This window comes from Pseudorca crassidens, chromosome 10, assembly GCF_039906515.1.
Source record: "Pseudorca crassidens isolate mPseCra1 chromosome 10, mPseCra1.hap1, whole genome shotgun sequence".
In the NCBI taxonomy this organism is placed as follows: Eukaryota; Metazoa; Chordata; class Mammalia; order Artiodactyla; family Delphinidae; genus Pseudorca; species Pseudorca crassidens.
Genome location: NC_090305.1, coordinates 42,090,168 through 42,114,731, shown reverse-complemented (window position 1 = coordinate 42,114,731; position 24,564 = coordinate 42,090,168). Strand labels below are relative to the sequence as shown.

At 35.4% G+C, this 24,564-nt stretch overlaps 1 protein-coding gene across 21 annotated transcripts in view; it reads right to left on the bottom strand.

Moving 5' to 3' along the window:
- Nucleotides 1–24,564, bottom strand: part of MLIP (muscular LMNA interacting protein) — a 293,059-nt gene that overhangs the window by 82,632 nt on the left and 185,863 nt on the right. For 18 of the 21 annotated variants that reach the window (XM_067753439.1, XM_067753451.1, XM_067753456.1 and 15 more), the window contains 2 exons: nucleotides 14,675–14,719; nucleotides 3,075–3,203 (listed from right to left, as the gene is read on the bottom strand). In XM_067753439.1, coding sequence (XP_067609540.1) covers nucleotides 3,075–3,203; nucleotides 14,675–14,719 — 174 coding nt within the window. The remainder of the gene's footprint in view (nucleotides 1–3,074; nucleotides 3,204–14,674; nucleotides 14,720–24,564) is intronic. The other 3 variants (XM_067753446.1, XM_067753450.1, XM_067753440.1) reach the window with 1 other exon arrangement.

Genomic DNA, 24,564 nt, shown 5'->3' with positions numbered 1-24,564 from the left:
TGAAGTGAGAAAGTGGCATGGACTTTTGTATACTACCAAATGTAAAGTAGATATCTAGTGGGAAGCAGCCACATAGCACAGCAAGATCAGCTCAGTGTTTTGTGACCACCTAGAGTGGTGGGATAGGGAGGATGGGAGGGAGATGCAAGAGAGAGGAGTTATGGGGATATATGTATATGTATAGCTGATTCATTTTGTTATAAAGCAGAAACTAAGACACCATTGTAAAGCAGTTGTACTCCAGTAAAGGTGTTAAATTTTTTAAAAAAAATAGAATGATGCTTCCTGGCCTATGCCATTTTGATGTAAAAGTTGTTGATTAATAAGTTTCAATTACTTGATTAAGCATTTGGTTTCAAACTTTGCTTTTAGTGCTCAGGGGTTATCTCCAGGCAACTTTTCAGTTCATTATAAGTTCAAAAGTCTGCCTGGTTGTACCTTCTTATGCTACAATAAATACATTTTTGTCTTGTCTCATCATCTTTGGTGTGTAACTTTTTGTAACAGAGTTTTGAAATCATATTTTATGGCAGTGAACTGCTAGGGGAAATTCATGGATTTAACAATCCTATCCAACATCTCCTGTCATGTGGGACTGTCCCCAGGACAGGGCAGATCAGTGAATGTGAGCTGTTTCAGTTTGGCTCAACTGTCGGGCTAAAGAATTTTCCATTACATGGATGGATGGTGAGATCAACTGAGTTTAGAACCACTCAATTTATTCTGTGGCAGCAGCAAAAGAGAACGCAATAGCGACCAGAACTGAATTTGAGTTAAGTTCTGATGAAGTAGCCATGCTGAGATCATAAATTGTTATTACTCAATTCATTATTTAAGGAGCTTTCAGCATTTATGCTTGTGAGCTGTCTTTTGTGTCTGCCTCCACTGTAGATTTTGGCCACAATGAAGTGGTGGTTATAGCTCCATGTAGAGGCCAGTTGATAGTATATGCAGCTTCCCGGTTTCCTAGTATATTCATTTTCCTCTCCTGCAAGGTCAATGAATAAGATCAGGGAAGGTCTGGAATTCACTTTTAAGTGCTCTGCTAGACTTCTTTCAATTCTGACAGTCTGCTGACACAGAAGTTGGGATATACACAAGAATAAACTGATTGAAAGAAAATATAAATAAGTCTATGCACCACCAAAATACTTGCAGAAGAACTCAAATTTTCTACAAATTATCTGAAAATACATAGGTTTATGTGTACATAAACAGAGCTTTAAACTTGTTGTATAGTCAGGAAAAGCTATGAAAAGAACTGGCAATTCCTTTTAACGAAAAGAATTTCTTACAGCGGAAAATGGAGTTTATCATTCCAGAGGACAATAAATTGTGATAAATTATAGTTAGGTTAACTTGACATTCTACAAAGAATCTTGTTTAAGGTAAAAATGCATGAATTTAAAATTATACTAATACAAAAGAACAAAACTTTTATTTTACAGAATTAGATCATATTTGAAGAATACGTTGCATGGATAATATGTGAAATTTATTTTAACTGTTGGCATTTTTGTCATATAATACTAGATTACTTTTATAAATTTTTATAATAATCCCATACTATCTAAAATGTCACATTAAGCCTCTAAAATATCAGTGTCATATAAGCAATAGATATATAATGAATATTTTCATTGATGATGGAAATATGCCTTCTGAACAGGAATTTCCATTTCTTTTATGTGCAGATTTAGTGAACACACCTTATATATCAATAAGATTTCCCTATTTAATTTAATTAATTAAGGGCTCCCTTTTATTTTATAAAATGAGAATAATTGCCTCTAATTATCATTTTCAATGATATTAGTGTCTCCTAAAAATGCTTAACTTATTGAAATCCTATCAGTCTTCACAAAGTATATATAAATAAGCAGAAAACATTATCATCTCCATTTTATAAATAAAAACTGTAGCTAAGCATGAGAAAGTATTTATAATGAACTTTTTCAAGGCTTTTAGCCTACTCACAGTTCTTAGATTTTAAATAACCCAGATTTTAGAATTTGAAGGATCCTTAAAAAGTACCTCTTCTGAATGTCTCATTTTATGCATTAAGACACAAACTGGGCGAGATGAAATACCTTGCTCAGTGTCATAGAGCTAGTATAATACGAGACAAGATATTTCTTATGCTTCACAAATATGACTGTAATTTCTATTTTCAAGAATATTGTTAGTTATCATTTTCCAACTGAACTTTAAAAAGAGTATAGCACCTTACATTCTTTTGCAAGTCTATTCTATTATAGATTACCAAATGTGGTGGTGATCTTGCGTACCCTGGTTGTACCCACAAAGATTTCTGGATTGCTTGCATTGCTAAAGCATGTAATAATATTTGAGATATAAAATATATAACCCATGTCGCTTTGTTGCATTTGAAGAAGACAAATAAGGATATAAGGTTTCCCTTTGAGATAATTTATGAAATTTTATATTGCATAAATGTGTATTTTCATGTTTTTCCTGAATATCTTATAAAGCACCATCAACAACCTTCCATTATACCTTCTTCAACATATAGGATATATAAGGGGAAGATAGTATACCTTTTTTGCACATAAACCAAAAAAAAAAATGATGCCTTAAAAGAACTTAAGCCCTTATTCCCTATCTAGTAACACTCAATCTAGGGTATCACATCATCTCTATAATGTTGATATGAATCCAAACAATAGATCTTCTGTCAAATGTGCTAATATACCAAACCTAAAGCATTGCATTGCTTCAAAAGGAAGCAGGATATTAGAACTAAGACTGCAGCACCTATATGACTCATTTAATCAGTGACTCCATGATGTCTTTATGGGAAGTAATATCTTGGTCCCCAAAACAATACCAACAATAGGTAGAAAAATTTTAGGAAAAAACATTTAAATACTTCAAAATATCATCCTGAACATACTTAAGAATTGTTTTATTATGTAAAAAAATAGATCTTTTTTATTACTAAGGATATTTCAATCACAAACATTTTCTTGCACACACCATATTCATAGAGGCATCTCTATATTTTGTACAGTTATTTATCCAAATATCAAAGACTTTCTCATATGCACACTCACCTGATCAGAAAAGAAGTCACTGTGCTCTTCCAGGTATTTACTGAAAGGGTTGGGTTCATAGACTTCCTCCTCTTTTCTCAGTAATATTTTGGATTTTACAGGTACGGGACGAATTACTCCAGGCTTCGTCTTCATGAATATCAAATTTTTAAAAAATAAAGGAAAAAATACTATGAAAATGATTACATAGGTATATTAAGTCATTCATATATTCTCACAGCAATTTTTTTTATTTTAAAATGATTTTATAAATACATAAAAACAGCTAGAAATCAAATGATTTTTAACTAATGTAACTAGTTTTAGTTACCTGTTACAGCACAATCAACTCATTAAGATCTACTATTATGACGTTCAAAATGCAAAAACATCTTCCTTTATCTATTCAAACATGTTCCTATATCCTTGCCAGTGTGTTCAGTCAATAAATATTTCATTTGACAAATATTTATTGAGAGCATCCTCGGTACCAGACAGCGTACTCATTTGGGGCATGATAGGATAGACGAATCTAGTACAATCCAGCAAGCCCAGAACAACTTTCTTTTCCTGGAAACCCTAAAATCCCAGAAGTCATGTTCAGACTGTGTATGATGAAACCAAGGGTGGCTTTCTGACACAAGGGACTGGGGGCTGGGTAGCAAACAGATGTTCTCTTCCATGAATATGGAACACTGCTTTAAACTGCTCTGCGGCCATGCTGGGAGACTGAAATTATAATATGTGGATTTGGGAGCTATGGGAAAGACTTAATCTGCCATAAAAGCAGATCTGATGAGATCAAGAAAAATACAGCAAAGTGTATGGAGAAGAGACACACTTGAGGGCTTTCCAGAATTGAATTCCAAAACATTCCTGGGATCCAGCTGAATTTCTTCTCTGAGGCTTCCTAAGATTTTCCTTTTCTTTTACACAAAATTCCCTTTTTTTTTTCCAACTCAGTTTGACTTCTATAACTTGCAATCAAAAGAGTTTGAGTGAATAGACCAGTCATTTCAGATTCGTGGATTTGTACCCAATGTCAGTCTGACGAGAGAGAGAGAGAGAGAGAGAGAGAAGAATCTAGTTTGGGGCAATTTCAAAATGATGTTTCACGAACACCAAAATCTCGTTACACTGTAAAATGTCACAAAATGATTGATAAGTTTACCAAAAAAATCCCAAACAAGAATTCAGTAAAAAGTTGTGATGCTTTTTCTGTTTGAGCATTTTGCTGTAATCATTCTTCTCAAGCCCATTTCCTTTCAGAAAATAGTAAATTAGCTCTCCTCAGTCTGTGCTGATGCTCTCGAATTAAGCCTTAAGGGAGGACATCTATCTCTCTGCCCTATAAGCCACCCGTTATATTTTGAGTCTTGAATAAATGCCACTCTGCAATATTTTTTTCAACCCATATTTTCCCAGCTGGCTTTCATATCTATGCCAACTGGGGGAATAAAGATTGAGAAAAAAACCTCTATCTTCCCCAGGCAGGGAAATATCTCCCACTTAAGAAACTCTGATTTCTCTCCAGGGGAAAAGATGAGCAAGTAACAAAGAGTTATGCATGACGTCACACAGTTGAGTATACATATGAGAGTAATATCCTCCAATGAACTCAGCACGAGAGCAAAGCTCAAGCAGGTGCTGATTTCTACAGCCACCTGTCATAGGGAGACGCCTGATCCCTGGGTCATGATCCGAAACTGTCCAGATTTCCTGTCTCTCTTTTCCACGTGACTTCCTGTTTCATTTCTCCTTCCTGCTGCTCCTACGCTTGTACCTTCTCTCCTGCTCCTTTGGGAAGCAGGCAATCAGTACAACTCCGGTACTCAGGGCTTACCGGGTTCTAAAACCAACACGGAAGTTTAGACACTAAACTTGGCAGCACCAGCCAAAAGATGAAAGCAGAGGGAAGAAATCTGACCAGAAGCACTTGATATGCTGTGAGAATCCCCCTGCCAGAGAAACTTGATGCCCTGGTTCCTGCATTGCTAGCAGGTGGATGTTCTGGGTCATCCTGGCCTGGAAACTTCCACTCAGATTATCTCTCTCGGGATCATCATCCTCCAGGGTGAATCCAGAAAAGACAGTCCTCTGGTTGGCTGGATATCAAGTAGCTTTAATATCAGAATCAGTTACTGACCCTTCATGCTTATTTCTTTGCCAGGTTTGATGCTTTTTTTACTATGAATTTCCTGGATTTGATAGTTGTCTGGCAATTGAACAAGGATTCTTTCCCTATTTCCTCTATTTCCACCTGCTCTTTTCTTGGACTCTGTGTTCCTAGGGTTTGGTCTACCTGAAATCTCTGAATTTTCCTCATTCTAGTTTGCTTATTTGGTCTCAATACAGTTGCCCCAATTCTTCCATTTTATTCATTACCTCTTTCCTTAGTCCTGTTTTTATTCCTGCACCGTAACTTGCTGTCACTTACCAGCCAGCATTTCATGGACAGGGAAGCCAACTCCAGGCAAAGGAAGACTAAACATAGTTTGCCTTTGACATTGTTCACACTTCCTGCCCTATAACCTTTTTTTTTTTTTTTTTTTTTGCGGTATGCGGGTCTCTCACTGTTGTGGTCTCTCCCGCTGCGGAGCACAGGCTCCAGACGCACAGGCCCAGCAGCCATGGCTCACGGGCCCAGCCGCTCTGCGACATGTGGGATCTTCCCGGACCGGGGCACGAACCCGTGTCCCCTGCATCAGCAGGCGGACTCTCAACCACTGCGCCACCAGGGAAGCCCTGCCCTATAACCTTTAACCATACACTTCACACCTAACTGTGTCTCGGCCTTTGGTCAAATTGAAACTCAAACCTTGTTGGCCCAATTCTGAGCCTCATGTACTCTCCATAAACCATGGTACACTGATCAATCCTGTATATGGCAGCCTCTGCACCTTGCTCATACCATTCCACATGCTTTGAAACCAGCCTCAAAACACTTGAGGATTCATTGCAGATAATGACATCATCATTATCCCATAGACCCAGATTCCGTATCTTACAGGCACTACATTCAATATTTTAAATTGATTATCTCATCAATTCCTCATCAACAACCCTGTGAGAGACTTAGAATCAGTCACATGCCAAAGCCATACAGTTAATATGTGAACAAGTCGAGGTTTAATCCAGGTCTAGTCTGATCATAAACCCAGGGTTTTAATTACTCTGATGTCTACTCCAGAGATAGAGACAGGGAGAGAAACAGCATAGAGAGAAACTTAACATGATTTTTAAACACCCACCTCTCTATAACGTCCTCTGGGCAATCACTAACAAAGTCCTAGTATTTTTATGTTTTTGATTCCTTCTAAATCCATTGCTTCTGTTTTATTTCCACTGCCAATTGCCACATTCATGACTTAAGCCATGGTTAACTCATTACATGTCATTTTACTGTTCTTTTCACTAGTCTTAGTAAATCCAGTTTTTCTTACCTTAAGCAGGGCACAAACACTACATTTAGCCTCCTAAAGGATTCTGTAGTTTGCACAGCCAGACATCAAAATTTATACTGATATTTCTCTGGACTTGGTATAAAATCCAGTCCCAAGAAGCAGCATGATATTGGTGGGGGGAAAGTATAAGGACATAGATTTTGATTTTTGCAATAGTGTTAATAGACTGTATGACCTCGGAAAAAGGCCATTCGACCTGTCTGGACCATCAACTAAAGGATCTTAATCCTCCTGCATGATTAGGTCCTTTAATAATGAATAATGGCACATTTGATTATTTACATTCCTGCCTCCTCAAGAACCACACCACACAAAGTTATTGCATAAGGTTTAGAACAGACTGTCCTTTATCAATTCCTAATCTATGCTGCCTCCTTGCTCATAGTCACCTGGTATCTTCAGACTCTAAGTAGACTGGTTCGCTAATTCTGGCAAACCTAATTTGCTAAGTCTGCATCCAAACAAAAACAAAGGAAATTAGATTAACAAATGAGAAGACTCTAAAAAGGTGAGCTACTCTAAGACGATCATTGTCAGCAACATGACAACTAAACTCACCGGAGGAAGCCCTTCCTTCATTTTTTAGCTGCTAAAGAATCGAAAGATCCAGCTAGACTCGTGAGTGATACAAACAAATGTCATTCTTACAATGCCAGGGAAAGCTACACCATAATTTTCGTTCCAGCCTACGTGGAGAAATAAAAACAGGTAATGACTCCCATAGTCAGCAAAAGGAGCACAGAAAGAACAACAAGAACGTTCTCCAAATAGCAAATTTCAATGTATTGTGATGAACCTCCTGAGAATTGATTTACACTGGATGTAAGACTTTTCCCCCCTCTTTTGGAGCTATATTTTGAAAAAAAAAAGGTTAATCTTTCATTCTTGCTAGTAAAATATTTCCCCCACCTTTAGAAAAAAAGCATTATCATTGCAGAAAAGGGTAGGCAGATGTTTTATTTTTAACTGGAACCAGAATACTGTGATTCTGATAACAGAATACTGTGATTCTGTTATTGTAAGTTTTAAAATCTGAGAAACTCATTAGAGCCAGGAATACATATGGGCTTTTATTGGATGGGGAGTCTGCCTGTTTATATTCTTCTTGACACAATTCCAAGAGTGCTAGATCCCAACAATCATGGACAACTCTGCTCTCCATTTGCTTTGATGAGAAGAGTAGTTTGCACAATACTGATAAAGTCTTTTTTTAAAAACTGAAGTATAGTTGATTTATAATGTTGTGTTAATTTCAGGTGTAAAGCAAAGTGATTCAGTTATACATATTTATGTATATGTTGCTATACATATATATGTATACATATATGTATTCGTGTATATATACATATATATACATGTATGTATGCATGTATCCTTGCCATATACGTATGTATGACATATATGTATATGTATGTATTCTTGACATTTTTGAAGTGCCTTAAAGACAAAGCAACCATTGTCTTGGAGCTCTGAAGCATTCCTCTATCAGACCATCTGTCAGATGCTCTCTGCAGGCATTTTGCCAAGTGAGACTTATTCTATGTCAGTAACTGTAGTGTCTACCCAGATGAATAAGACATAACACTTGTACTCAGAGGGCTCACAATTCAGGTGAGTTAAGCACAGAACAATCACTGAGTAAATCAAGTCATGTCACAGGACTCCAGTCAAAGCACTCTAATTCCTCATCTTCTCACTTAGGGTAAAAACCCAAACCCTTACAATGCCTGCTGGATGATGCCTACAAGGCTCCATATGACCTAATCTTTCACTCTCCAACCAGCTTCTCCCTTTCCAATCTTGTCTCCTGCTACTGCCCCTCTCTCTCCCTCACTCTCCACTCTGGCACACACTGTGTTCCCTACTCTGGGAGTTTGAACTTGCTCTTTGTATTGTCTGGAACTCTCTTCTCCCTTTCCAGGACTCTCTCTTTCAATTTTTCAAGTCTCTGCTCAAATGCCACCTTATTAGCAGACAGGTTTTCCCTAATGACCCATGTAAAATATCAATCCCCACCTCTTCTTACTCACCTTATTTTTTTTCCATAGTACTTAACACAATCTGAACTCAGTTTATGTTTATTTTCTTCCTTTCTCCACTAGAATGTATTTAAGATCTGTGAGACCAGAGATCATTGTTTTGTTCACTGTTATCTCTCCAAAACCTAAAACTGTGCTGGGAACCTAATAGATGCTAAATAGACATTTGAAGGATGAATAAACTAATTGACAGGCAGAAGTTCAATATGCTGGCTATGATCCAGTATGGGTCTCCCCTTATTTTTCCTGGACTGACTTTTTGATTACAGTATAACCAGGAAGAAGGAACTTCGCCAGATAGAAGATCTACATGCCTTTCACCGCTAGGGGACCAGAAGAATGAATGTGAGTTGGTGAGCTCCACCCTCAGAGATAAGAAAGAGTAGAAAGCCGAAGTTATCATCTCCAATGATACAGGAAGTCAAGACCAGAGACCAGAGGCCACATCTTTAAGGACTTTGCAAGATTTTAACTCTATTTTTAAAAAATCATTTCTTTTTCCCCCTGTTTGATTGCAGTGATAAGCAATAAGTCTTAACATGGAAGAAAATGATATAATCTTCTTTGGAGAATTCAAGAGTGGGTGGAACTTGGGAGATCACATCTAACTCTATTATTAGTCTTAAGGGAGAAAAAGTCCAAGAGATACAGTATGTGGAGTCCCGGGGCCTGGGGGCAGGTTTTAATGGCCTGTAGGGCACTGATCCCACTATTCATTTGTGTTTATAATTCATCAAGTATACACTTATCCTTGAATATTGCTACTCGGGCACTGTGAAAATAGATATTGTTTCTGTCCTTTGGAACTTATAATCATAATTCTATGACAACAAGTTGGTACTGCCTCTGGCTGGAGACCAAAGTTGAAAATTAACTGTCAACACTGACCTAGAGAATCCATTATATGGATAATGCCTTCTTAGAACCACGTCTTTCATAAATTAACTCCAACTAGTGGACTGGTGTTTTTAATTGCCTTTGACTGAGGTAGTAAGCTCTGGAGTCATGTGATAAGAAAAGAAAAGAAATAAAGAATAGGATCCCAGTTTTCAAGGGTTTATTTCTATCTTTTTGAAGAAATAAGATGTGTAAAAAAAAAAAAGCAAGAAAGTAATAAAACACATCATATAGAAAATTCTGTGAGTCTGACTAATTTGATGGATCCAAGGAGTTTGTGAAAGTACCATCGCTGCTTCTTTTAGCCATTTGCTTCTGTCTTGTCTATATTCTCCAGTGTTATTTTTTTTTCTTTAGAATTTCTGTGGCAACAAGCTCAGAGAAACTCAAAAACATTCTCCTAGTCAAGACTGTTGACAAAAGCAATATTTTCTAAATTATTTAGTGGATTCACTCACAATTAATAAAAATTTATTAACTCTAATTCTTTTTTTTAATAAAAATATTATATGCTTGAAGCAAATACTTAAGCTTTTTTTTTTTCCCCTCAAAGAAACATTTCAAAACACTATAGTACAGAGTAAAGCTTCCAAGATTAGAGAGGAGGGGGCAGACAGTTTTTAATACCACCCATTAGGTGTGAGACTGTTGACACATGGTAGATATCTAGACTTCAGGATTTTTTCCATCAGAATAATGGAAATAACAATCAATGCCATACTAACTCACAACATGATCGTGTGAATCTAAGGAGATCATATGTGTGACAGAAATTTGTAAAGAAAAAATATCATAAAAGGAACTTGAAAGGAAAAAAAAAACCTTTCCTTTTTCCTGTTTTTGCACTTTGTATTATATAATACAGAGTACTGATACCAAAAGATCTAGACTACCCAGGAAAATACTTATCTGATGAGCTTTTTCCAAAAATATATTTTATAATTACTATGATCGCTGTATTAAAATAAATGTATGCAGGATTTCAATAATTATAAACCACAGGTCACAACTCCAAAAATATTTTTTGGAATGTACACAACACAGATTGGCCGGTTTAAAATATTTCAACAGTTAAAAGAAAATAGCATGACTCAGACCTGAAGAGGCATACATGATAAATGCTGTAGCACTTGAGCTTGTAGTGTCAAGGAAAATTAGTCAAGGACAAACCACCTTCAAGCTTGAAGAAGACATTAGTTCTATGCAAAAGCTTTCAGGGCTGCATTTTCTGAACAACAGAGACCTCAAGGGCCCTTAGAAAGATCAGTCATGCACCACTAAAACAGGACACATCAGTTGGCTTTCAGAACTGGGAACAAAGTATCTGCAAGGTTAAGCGCCTCTTCTGTACAGTGTTCCAGTAAGCTCCATTTTGCTTTTACCTATATATAACCATGTGGTTTATTTTTTAAATCTATTGTTTTGTACTCTCTAAATTCAGTATTCCATCTTGGGCAACAATGAGCATTTTGTAATGGCATGAAATTTCAAAAGCAAAAGCCAAATATCTCCTAAACCAGGTTCCCTTACCTATTGCCAAGGAAGACCAGTGTTTACCCATTTTATAAAGCCTAACCTGTTTTCCTACCCAGAGAAAAGAGACCCCACCAGCCTCTGTTAATATTATGATGAGTCAGCTCAGCAATTAGGAAAGCTTTGTGAAGGTTCAGCTTAGATCCGGGATCTTCCTTTCTTTTTGTTCCCTTTCTGATGCCACGGGATGCACTATCTACAGGTGTGAAGCCTCAGGACCCTAACTGATCCTACTCAGCCCCTTCTCTTTAGAAAATGATCACATGTGCCGGTGGAAGTCACAGTTCTGCAGAGGTCCTATTTCCCAACTCCTTCATCAGCCTTTTTTATTCCCCTTGAATTATTTAAAATCAATAATGATTCCTTTTGAAAGTCACGCGGAACAAAGATGACCACGAACACTGTGATCTTAGTTGATCTACTCAAACTCTGTGACCCTCTGTTTCTTTATCTGTAAAAAATGGCCACTCGTTAAATCTCAGAGATAATATTTCAGAGACTTTATATGCAATAATAACACCCCCCACCCCATATGTACAGGGCTACATTGGCAACTTTACATTTTATGATATGTGAGCCTTACAAAAACGCTTTCAGGTTGACAGGGTAGTTGTCCCAACCTCCATTTTTTCTACATGTGTATTTAAAACATCCTCATCTCTAAGTCTTTCCCAGTTTTGATGTACTGCATTACTGTTTAATAGAAGAAGAGAAACTGAGGCACAAAATGGTGAACTAGTTTCATAAGGACCCCCAAAACACTTCTCTCTGAGCCTAATGCTACATAATTTGGTTTTCAGAGTAAACGGTGGAAATATTTTAAGAGTAATGGGCAAGGTCATATTTCTTTTTTTCCTTCCAGTGTTAAATGGGTACAGTTGCAATGTAAACAAGCAAATAGCTAAGCCACGTTAAAAAGAAAAAATATGAAAACATGATATATTCTTAAAAAGCCAAAGCTCAAAAGCAAAATGGCTTCTGTGTTAAGCTTGTGCTATCATAGCAATTCAACATTTATTTTCACTTCAATTTATTACATTTCTCCCCTAAAATAGGAATCAAATAATTTTAATTGCTTACTTGATGCAAAACATACAATATTTACTTACATAATTTAACTATAATCTATCATGTGTTCCCCAAAATCGTGTATTTATGTGCTATACACATGTACACACACATATAAACAGAAAGCAATATGTATATGTGTGTGTGTGCTATCAGAATTACCTGTCATATGGCATCTATATGTATAGTATATGTTATAAGCACACACACATACTGTGTGTGTATATATACATATTTGTTTTTCAAAGGCATTCTTATTTACTGAAATTACTCAGAACTTAACCCTGAAGAGAGTTCATGATGGCAAATATTGGAAATCCATTCATAAAAATATAATTCATTCATAAATTACAATGCTTAGGAGTGAAAATATTACAAATCCTTAAAAAAGCAAATCCATATAGCATCCCTTGCATGCAATTACTTCTACTCTATTCTATATTCACAGAATGTAAATACAGGGTTAATATCATGAAGTAGAAGTCAGTGATTGAATTGAATAATTACATCCATCCAAGAGATGTTCTTTTTGTGTGTGATAGCCTGCTTGATAATAATCCCTTCACAAACCTACCTAGATCTCAAGTGAATTTTGGTATTAAAACTTAATTTAAAACTTGGTTAAGAAATTCCTTGAACTCTCTAGAGAAAATGTCTAAAGTAAATGCAAAAATAATATCATCAAAGTCAGTCAAAGCAACACTTCGTATTTTTCTCAGAACACAAACATCAAATTCATAGAATTATTTGGCCAAAAAAGTTCACTTATTACATTTACAATGGGTCATTTATACTATGTCTTAATTTATGAAATCATTATCTATATTTGCTTCTTTGAAATAGTTTCTTAAAATATTGTCAAGAACTGATATTTATCTATCTATCTATCTATATATGTATATGTCAGTCTGATAATATATATTCACACACATTCAACATCTAAAATCTGTTGTATCTATGTTGAGTATACAAAATATTTCTTAATTTTCACACATTATTCTCAAGAAACAAGTACATATATCATTATTTTAAATATTAAAATAGTTGTAACAATAGTTCCATACTAAAGTGGGAAACTGTTCAACTTCACAATGTTATTGTACCTCTTATTTCCATGGCAACTCCTTTGCTCCCCTGAACTAGTAACCATGGACTCACTGCCTTAGAGAGGCTTGGACAGAGTGTAATCGTTGTTCATTTAGAAGATTGAAGCCCAGTCTCCCAGATTCTTGACTTCTCCACTATCAGCCCAGTAGTTAGCGTTAGAGCAAGAAGTAAAAGATGGGTCTCCTGGCCCCGTTCCAGCATTCTTTCAACTATCCTATACTGCTGCCCACTATTCTAAATCAACTGACACTAAAATAACACTTCACACACACATACATGCACACACACGCAAACACACCCCATATACACACTGCATGTATAAACACCAACATGCCTAAGCCATTTGCTTCAATCATGCTATTTTAAGAGTCAAACTACACTTTTTATGATTTCCCAGCACTACAAATAAAAATATCATTGTCATTTTGGCATGATAATGACAAGATGACTTGTTGGCTATGGATGTAGGACACAGAAATAATTGCTTAAAATAGGGGGAAAAATCAGTATTAAACTGATTTTGTCTTCTTAATGTCTTACAGTGTTTTACTAGATATTTTCATTCGATTTTACTGAAGGTGTTTATAATTAATTATAAACAATAAAAATTAAAAGATAATAAAGAAAATATTTAATAATATCTAGGTAACATATCATGGTTCCAATTTGCTCATCACTGTAACAATAATACAAAACACTGTTAGAAAAAGTAATTTTCCTACTTAATCAAATTTTTATCTATAAATAACAGATTCTAGAGCCTACATCTGTGTTGTCCTACACAGTAGCCACCAGCCCCCTTGTTGGGCCCTTGAAATGTGGCTAGCCTGAATTGAGGTATGCTGTAAATGTAAAATACATAGCAGATTTCAAAGACTTTACCCCCAAAAAAAGAATGTAAAATAATCTCAATTTTATACTGATTATATATTGAAATGATAATATGTATATAAATAAAATATATTATTGAAATTAATGTGACCTATTTCTTTTTACTTTTTTAACGTGGCTCTTAGAAAATTTTAAATTACAAATGTGGCTTGTATTTGAGGTTCACACTATATTTCTATTGTTCGTCCCTGGTCTAGATCATCCACATGCTAATCTTCCTGTCTGAAATATCTCATTTCCTCAATTGCAGAACCTACTCTACATGATCAAAGGCTACATTGTCCTTGAACCCTTTTCTGATCTCTCCCATCCGGAAGTGAGTCCTTGTCTCTAACGTCCATCTGCATCTTCCTTCTGGCCTTGCCCATTCTATCCTAACACCACTACTAGGATGCAAGTTACTGGCAAATAAGTTCTATATATGTTTTTATGTATGTCTGTGACTTGCAAAACAACCACATGGAGCTTTAGTAAAGCATCGGTGAACTTTTACTAGACAAGTAAGCAAATAAACTTATATACAGTCAATTTGTTCTCAGTTCACATTTGTTCATATAAAGCTGTCTTAAAAGATCAGAATTTTCTAAAGTACCAGGTCTATGTCTAGTAAGAGGATACGTACCAGCTGACTCTCAGATACCGTAGAAGATGGTGAGGCGAGGTTTGCCTGCAAAATTATAAACGTAGTGTTTATTTAGTGAAATTCATAATTTAGTAAGATAATATATCTATGTTTTCAAGTATTCTGAAGTTTTTTTATTGCTAAAATAATACATGTCCCTTGTAGAATTTTGACAGGTATTAAGTTAAAGAAAAAATATCATTATGCCACCAAAAAATGATTTTTTTTACATTTTTTGTACATTGCCTTACAATATTTCTCCTACACATTTTTATTCAACTCACATAATAGTAAATATGATGTTTTCTATGTTGCTTTTCCTTAACATCTTAACACAAGTACTAGCGTAAGACATCAAAAATTCTTCAAGGTGTTGTAATATGTCATGCTCTGTATACTCCGTATTTTACTCAAACTTACCAACGTTGTTAGCTACTTATATTTATGTACAGCAAAATGAAACAAATAACAGATTTTTTCATTAAATTACTCATATTAGAAAATAAAGTTTTCATGAAAAAAATTTTTAATTGCTTTAAATTAAAGAGGAGGCTAATATTGTTTCATCATCCTTGGTTCCTGAATTTCACTCCTTTCTTCTGGATTTAGTTTCCTTCTTGCTGAAGTAAATGCTCTGGTAGTTTTTTCAGAACTTCCTGTCTTGGGCTTTGTCTGAAAATGTTTTTATTTTGTTCTCATCCTGAATGAGAGTGTACTTGGACATAGAATTCTAAGGTAATAGTTATTATTTCCCAGCATTCTGAGGACTGCCCACTTGCTCTGACTTCTATTACTGCTGTCAATGTAAACGTCATAACTTGGATCATCCGTCTTCACATTTGCTTAGTGTTTAAGATTTTTCTCCATGACATTCTGTAATTCCACTATGATGTGTCTGGGCATGGACTTCTTTTTATGTATCCTATTTGGGGGCTTGGTGTAGTCCTTCATTCTGACAATACATATCTTTCTTCATTTCTGGAAAATCCTCCAGGAATTACTTCAAATATTGCCTCTCCCCCATTATATCTAATCTCTTCTTTGGAACTTTGACTAAATATATGTTTGGTCTTCTGAATCCATTCTCCATCTCTATAAAATTCCCTGTCATATTTTTTATCTCTTTATGCTGCATTCCTGATCGTTTCCACATATAAGCCTGACGGTTGACACATTTTTCTTCAGCAGTATATTAATACATTTAACATGGCCATTGAATTTTATATTTTAATGACATTATTTTTAACTTCTAGAAGTTCAATTTGGTTCTTTATCAAATCTTCTTTATGGTATCTGTAATTCCTTTTAACTATTTCAACATTTTATTATATTTATAAATTCATTCCAGATTTTTCTATGATCTCTCTTGGCTAAATCCCTTGTTTCTTGTACCTGCTGACTCTCCTTCATGCCTCTGCCCCATGATGTTCTTTACTCATTTGATGGCTTTTTACTTTTGATTTTGAGCTCCTCTTCAGTCAGGGTAATTTCAGTGATGATTTCTGTAGGTATCTGAGAAACCCTGGGTTGGGAAACCATGCCTACAATACATTTCACATTTGCCCTAATGGGGGGCCCAGGTATTTCACTAATTCTGGACCAGTTTCCGTTTTATTTCATCGCCCTCATATTCCTGAACTTACAGGGTGGCAGGTCCCCACATCTTCAACTTTCACACGTTTAGGACCCATTTTCTCATGGATGACTATATTACCACCCAAGAGTGTAAATTAAAGATGGTGGGAGGATTTATGTCTATTTCTATCACATGTTTCATGGCCATGTGGCCTTCTAGGCTCCTGGATGCACACAAAGGATTCATCCACAGCTCTGACTCATTATATAGTGAAAGTTAAACTCTAAGCTCCTGGCTACTGTCACCTGGGTTCTGACATACCTGTGTTCCCCCAGAGCTTAAGCTTCTTCTTAACTTTCCCACCTGGAGCTCCCTCTTCATTTCTGACACTCACAGTTACTCTTTCTTTCTTGTAGATTGGGTTACATATATATATTTTAATAGTTATGTTTTCTCAAGTTTTCTGCCCTTGAATGGGAGACCAGGCTTCCACATCAGGGAAGTGGTCAACGTACAGATGCACAATCATAAATATACTTGGCTGACACATGATAAAGTTGTGTTCCTACACTATCTCTATTCTTTTTGAAATTGCAGATATTTTCGGGGTTATGACAGATGTGTCAATATTGCTTTTACTCTCTGAGAAGTGAATGATAACTGAAAGCTGAGTGGTTCCTATGGTATCGCCAAGTACGTAAGAGTGTGAGTCACCAGACATAACGACCAGGCACCTGCTGTCCTTCTCATACTGTGTCCAACATGGTTTGTTTTTGATTTTTTGACTCATGACATTCTTCACCAGGATGGTCACTGCTCACTGCCATCCCTGCTTGCTCTACAGCAGCAGTATGTCCTGGCTAATTTCTCCCCACCTCTAATTGCTGTGGACCAGGTTACCGTGCGCTGAGGTTCATGGTTATTCTGTGCTGCAGAATATTACCCTGCAGAATGCCTATCCCAGTGATTTTTCAATTCACCTAGGGTTTCATTTTTAACCTCATAATGTAATATGAGTAATAACGATTTCTTCTAATGTCTTAGGATCTTTTCCTTTTGGTTAATTCTTCATTATTGCAGTAATGAGAGAATTCTCTATGAATTCCCTAAGTTAAATGACTTCTATGAAATATGCTGAACTGAATGTATCTTGACAGGAACAAAATATAGTTATATTTTTACCTCAATACTTATAGGAAAAAAGAAGTCACACACTAAAAATAAAGTATTTGCACAATTTAACTATATTACTAACATTTTTCAGTACTTTGTGCTAAATAATACCAAACTATCATAAGGAAAAAAGAGAAAGTGCTCAGGCAAACACATTAATTAAATTAGGGAAAAACACAAATATCTTAGTATCCAGTCTCCATAAGTCCCCAAAATTTCTTCACTGGGAATTATGACATAACAATAAGGTGATTTAGACATCCCCAGTACAGTTTTATTTCATCTAATATAATGAACTTCATATCACTATTATGAGAAACTATTCCCAGAGGAAAAAACAGAATTAAATTTGAACCTCAGGGTAGAGTTAATATTTATAAAGCTACTGCAGATCCTTTATCAAAGAAAAAGAATATTGGCTTATGTGTATCATCACAAATATAACCAGATGCTTTCAACTAACCCAGTTGTGTCAAACTCTTTGAGAAGCTTCCCTCTGCTTGCCCAATACATGTTACTGTTTATTAAATTCTGTAGCTATAGTTATGTTACAATATTGCAGCAATGATTTTTGAAAAGTAAAGAAAGATTGTCTGGTGAGCTGAGATTGGAATGGTGAGTAGCAAGAGAAGGCTACTATATTTAAAAAACTGCCAGTTGGTCAACTAAACTAAGGAAGAGAAGCAACATGAGGTACCTAAAAATAAACTTGAAATTGGACTTGAACAGCACTGATGCTTTTAGTCATTTGTTCTATCCACGCTAATACTAACCATGAAGAAGGTTAGAGATGAGTATAAGAATGACTCTTGTGTGAAACAAGATCCCATAACCTGTATTCTACAGCCTTTGACATCATTTTAATTACAAAAGAAAAAAAGTGAGAGGAAGATAGAGTAGGAGGATTTTAACCAGCATATCACCATTAAGAAACAAACAAAACTTTAAAACAGAGCAGTCAAAAAATTGGGAAGTCAAAATTTCATATTTCAAAGAAAACCTATTAAAGCGGTAGGTTATATGCAAACTGAAAGAGTTAAGACTAAGGAAAGAAATGAAGATTTAAGAACCACTGAAAAATAAATTGCTACACAAAAGCCACCACTGAGGCCAAGCCCACTTTGGAGAAACCATTTTCTTCTTCCAAAGACCTCATGCCAGAGGCACATAAAGTATATCCAAGCTCCTCAGCTGTTGTCTAGATTTGCTTTTCCTTACAATCCACAGCTTTTCCCCATTCTCGACTCATGGGTGTCAGGCATCACACTAGCAGACACCTTTTGGGAGATTGGGACAAAATCAAATTGTATCAGGTAAAAAGTGTTGAACAGTTACTTTTGCCTTCTACCCTATGCACTTCTACTTTGGGCAATATTTTTTCCCTTTCAGCAGTCATGTCCCTCCTCCCTGAATATAACATCCAATTCAATAGGATTAAAATGTTTCTCTTTGACCTTTTCTCTGTTGACTTTAATTGTCCTGAGTTTTCTTTTCTTAAGGCTCAAAGAACTCTAATTAGTGATAATGTGTTAATTGAATTATTTTAGTTCTCCCAGATAAGACTGATCTACAGACAAGCAAAAAGGTAAAACTTAAAATATCAACAGAACCCCTAATAATCCCTGAGTTGCTGAGCTTGGCATTGAGGAAATATAAAATTATAAGATGATAAGACACTGTCTTACCCTTTATCTAGAGAGCATTCCTGTTATTTGTACATAAGGCACTACTCAAAAGACTGAATCCAAAAGAAGATGAGGTACATATATACAATGGCCTATTACTCAACCATAGAAAAAATGAAATAATGCCATTTGCAGGAACATGTATGGACCTAGAGATTATCATACCAAGCAAAGTAAGTCAGAAAGAGAAAGACAAATAACATATGATATCACTTATAAGTGGAATCTAAAATACGACACAAATGAATATATCTACGAAACAGAAACAGACACACAAACATAGAGAACAGACTTGCAGTTGCCAAGGGAGAGGAGAGGTGGGGAAGGAAAGGATTGGAAGTTGGGGATTAGCAGATGCAAACTACTCTATATAGAATGGATAAACAGCAAGGTCCTACTGCATAGCACAGGGAATTATTCAATATCCTGTGATAAACCAACACGGAAAATAATATGAAAAAGAATCTATATATGTATAACTGACTCACTTTTCTGTACAGCAGAAGTGAACACAACATTGTAAATCAACTACACTTCAATAAAATTTTAAAAAGTTGAATCCAATGGTGAGCATGGTAGGCACCAAGGACAGAGAGATATATGTATGAGACATCATATTTTTCTTGCTTCATACTGTTTATTCTACTTGTAGACCTTACCCTATATGAATATCTCACTAAGAGCTATATTATGAGTTAGTGATATGTCCCCAAAAGGTCTAAATATAAAAAGTAGAGTTGAAAGTATTTAAAAAGTTTGACTCAGTAACTTAGGGAATGATGATTCCACATTGTTATGAACATAATTGGTAGGCAGAATAAAAGGGCATAGTGACCAGCGACAGTCACAGTTTACATGTGCAAAAGAGGAATAAAAAATCAGATCAAGGGAAGTGTGGCTGAAATATGGCGCCTTCATTTTTGGTGACATCTAAAATGATGAAGAGAAGGACCAAGGCATAAAGGATGTCTCATTAAATCATTTCTCTTCTTCCTCATTTAGCTCAGCCTATATAATTACCTTCCTTTCCCTCCTCATCCCCTCTCACACATGCATACCTTGGAAACATTTCTGAACAGTGGAAAAAAAAAAAAGGAAAGAAGGACAGAATGAAGAATGATCAGTAGAGTGGAATTTCTTGCTTATATTGTTCATAACTCATCAAATCTCTGGTCACAACATATAGAAGCAGATTTGGATCCATGTCTGGATTTAAGTAGATTGGATTTTTCACCTCTTACTCTTAAGATCTATGGCTGCATTAGGGCACATCACCTCTGAAACACTCCAGCATAGCAACGTTTCCAAGCATAGCAACAAGGGGACTGTGTGAGGTGGCTTAATTGGAGAAGATGACCTTTATTTGAACATCTGTATATATAGAGGGAAATATTCTTAATAAAGTTTGACACATTTTTCATATTCTGTGATATTTTTAAAGCAATATGCTTCCACTGTAATGATATTTTTCTGTCCCTCAAGCTCATTAAAATGAGATTTTACCTCTATGCTATATCATATTCAATAAAGCTGTCTTTGTTAATTCTCTGGTACTTAAAAGTAACTTCTTAAATGTAGAGAGTTTATTAAATAAGTTGTTATCAATAGCATGTGACTCCAAATGACAGTTTTTTTGATAAACTAGTAATAGGTCCAAATATTTGCCCTATTTTCTGAGATTGCTCTTTATTAAGAAAGCATACTGTGGTTTTGAATTACATGAGTGAAATGAATTTATACTGGTAGCAGTTAATGAAAAATAATAAACATTTACTAAGGCAAGTATAATGCAAAGAAAAAAAAATAACACTCCCCTCCAAAGATGATAGAGTGAAAACAGAATGAAATAGAAAATTCATTCCATTACATAGAGGGAAGGAAACTCTTTAAAAATGAGTGCCATGAGAAAAAATCACTTGTAGATTAACTGATAAATTATGAGTTAATTTACATGCAAGCAAATAATTTAAAACATTAGAAATATACTAAACATTATCATCTTAGAAGTTGTCACCAAATATGAAATTATTCATTCAAAGTTTAAGCTGGAGTTTACTGGGGATGAAGAATTAATTTAAACCCAGAATATGAATACTAACAGATAAAATATTTAAGGAAGACAAATTATTTCTAGCCCCTGTTGGTACACGCAAATAATAACAACAGGGACTTTGACATGAGGAAGACCTGGGTTGGACTTTACCTTCTCTGTGACTTTGTTTCCTCCTCCATAAAATGGAGATTTGAAATAATCATACCCACTTCATAGGACTGGTATAAGGTTAAATGAGATAGTTAAAACTGATTTGCAAGGTAAGAACTCAAAACACTAGTTATTATGATTGTTGAATTTGGCATCTGTTAAAAGCAATCAAGTGAAATACGAATGATAAATTAATCAATCCCACAGGTGACCTGTGGAGATCAGGACCACTCAACGTGTTTGTTCACCTTGTTTAAATTCTATGACACTTAAGAGAACCTCAATTAAATTACTTTAAACTGCAATTCAAGTACACGATGAATTGAAGAAAAACCTGGACTTTAATTAGTCTAAGTTGAAGGTCCTTTACTGTATCTGGCTCATCCTAAAAAACAGACTAAGTGAAATGTAACAATATGTGCAATCAAGATTAAGAAAAGGAAATGAATTGTTTTACATGGATTTTTTTTTTTTGATGAAGGAAAGTCAGCTTTTTGTCAAAGTCCCCTAAAGAGGAATTAGTCATATCATTTCTCATTATTTTATTAAACCACTCTCATCATCCCAGGAAAATTGGAAATCCAGTGGACATACTGACACATTGAAAACTAGCAACTTTGTACATTTGTTTTAACATCAGCCAGTGCTCTGGCTAGCTCTTCTCCAATTTCTGCAAGATTGGTCTTTCCTATTTTGTTTACTGTCTCCCACATGGTATACTTCAGAAATGGGGGCCTTGCTGTTCTATTCATCCCTCACACCTCAGTGACTCCACATGAGTACTGGGGCATGGCAGACACTCAAATATTTGTCAAAACAGTGGAAAATTGAATAATAGAGCTAGGAACTGACTACACTTTCTACTCATCACAATTCACAGACTATATACTATACTTTTAAAGAGCCGCCAGAAACAGGGATTTTGAGTGGACTGTGCTAAGCAGCTGAGGCCACCCTCAAGTGTAACAAAACTTTTTTTTCTTGGTTCTAATTTAAGTTTTCCCTTTTTTTTCTCTGTGGTGCAGACATTGGTAAACTGCATGATCCCTGCTTTAGAATAGAATCTAAGAAGCTCTACAAAGGCAATGATACACCAAGTCCCAGCAGCTGTATACTGTGAAGATGCCTACTTTCTTCAAAGTTTTGAAGAGAGATGGTAGAATATTGAAATGTTACAGTTTGTAGGATTCTCAGATTTGCTTTTGAGTTTCCATGGGAGAGGAAGGGAGAAAAATGTGGAGATTAATTAATTAATTAAGGGAAAACTATTCAAGTTGTACTTAATATGAGGCATTTGTAGCTCTGCTAATATGAATATTAGAATTTCTAGAAAAATATATTACAGTGTCAGGAGGAGAGATAAATTAGGAGGTTGGGATTAACATATATTTACGCACTACTATATACAAAATAGATAATCAACAAGGACCTACTGCATAGCACAGAGAACTCTACTCAATACTCTGTAATAACCTACATGGGAAAAGAACCTGGAAAAGAATAGATATATGTATAACTAAATCACTTTGCTGTACACTGGAAACTAACACAACATCATAAATCAGCTGCACTCCAGTATAAAATAAAAAAAAATTTAATAAAAATAATTTTAAAAATTTAAAGTTTTTAAGAAAGAAAATATTACAGTATCATTCTTTTTGAAAACTCAGGACATAGTGTATTCAAGGTCAATTATTGACATATGATTAAGGCTTATAGCTAAGGAACACTTCTGTTCTAAAATTTCATTTTTCTCCTCAAAAACACTGTATCAGACATCACTTAGTAAACGTAATAACTGAAGCCAAATATTTACAAGTGTGACTTCTCTCTGATGGCACCAAAAATTGGTTTTCCCATTCCACCATAAAATCATCCCATCTAGTCTTTCAAAAGACATGGACATATTTGAGGTGTCACAAACAACAATTCAAATGTCATTTTGTGAGAGAAATTAATAAACAAAGCTTTTCCAAGAAACTAAATTTAATCAAAGCCAATAATTTTATCTGAATTAGAGTTTATATTTGTTCGAGGCTATATTAAATCTATTTGATGATTCAGTGTTAACTTTGAATGACTCAAATGCTCTCACAAAGTTTGCGGCAAATGTTAACCTCCTTTAATCAAGTCGGATAACTGACAGAAGAACAATGTGACATAACCTCTAACTATGGAGATTGAAGCAGCCCCTCCAGAATTGTTTCCATTGTTATCAAATTATCCACCTCCAGGAGGTGTGGGAGGAGGCATCAGCTCTCTGTACCTCATTATAAATGAATCTAAATCAGATGCACTTAGGTGCAAATTAGGAGTAGATGAGAAAGGAAGGTGAGAGTAAAGAATATTCTAGCTACTTTTTCTTGGGTCTGGCTCTTGTAGAATGTCTCAGTCACAAAAAAATAGAAGCATTTTTAGGGACTTTCTTTTCTTATATCCAACTGAAGAATCAAGGAACTCAGCTAAATCATGGTACGTCTAGTCTTTCCAAGATAAGGAGGGGGAAGAGAAGGGGGGAGACATGGATGAAGGGAAAAACAAAGGAAAAAGAGAGGGGGAAAAAGGGAAGAACCATTATTTATTGAATCATTTCTATGTGTCAGACTACAGTAAGGGCTTTTCATATGTTAACAGTTATAAATCTTACATCAACTAAATATTAGTATCCCAATTTTATAGATGAAAAAAATTAAGGCATAGAGAGGTTAAGTGACTTTCCAGGATTCATTAGCAAGCAGCAACACTGTGATTAAAACTTGGGTATAGCCCACTAAATGCCCCCACTCTTTTAAGTATTACTCCAAATGACTTCCAGTAATAACAGAAAATAACAGTGAAGGCTTCTAGAAAATGTTCTAAGCAGTGTTCCCATCCATACCTTCCAAACATTATTTTCTGAATGTGATGAAGCTCAGTGACTTCACCCAATTTATTAGCTGCCTTAGGGAGGTTCTAAAGAAGGCAGAAATGTATAAATTACAAAGAAGATATGTCACAAAATTTATATTTACTAATTATTGACTCTGAATGATGACGATGATGAAAACGACATAGTAGAAAATATGAAGTATAAACTAAAGGGAATAGTTTACTGGTTTGTTTCAAACTAAAAGCTAAACACTTGCTTATGAGACAATCTTGCTTATACTAGAATATGTTGGATCAGAAGCAGAAGTTGGCCACATGATGGATTATTAGGTAAATAAAGAATAGGAATGGGATGAGGCTATGTGTGTGAGTGTGCATCTAGGAT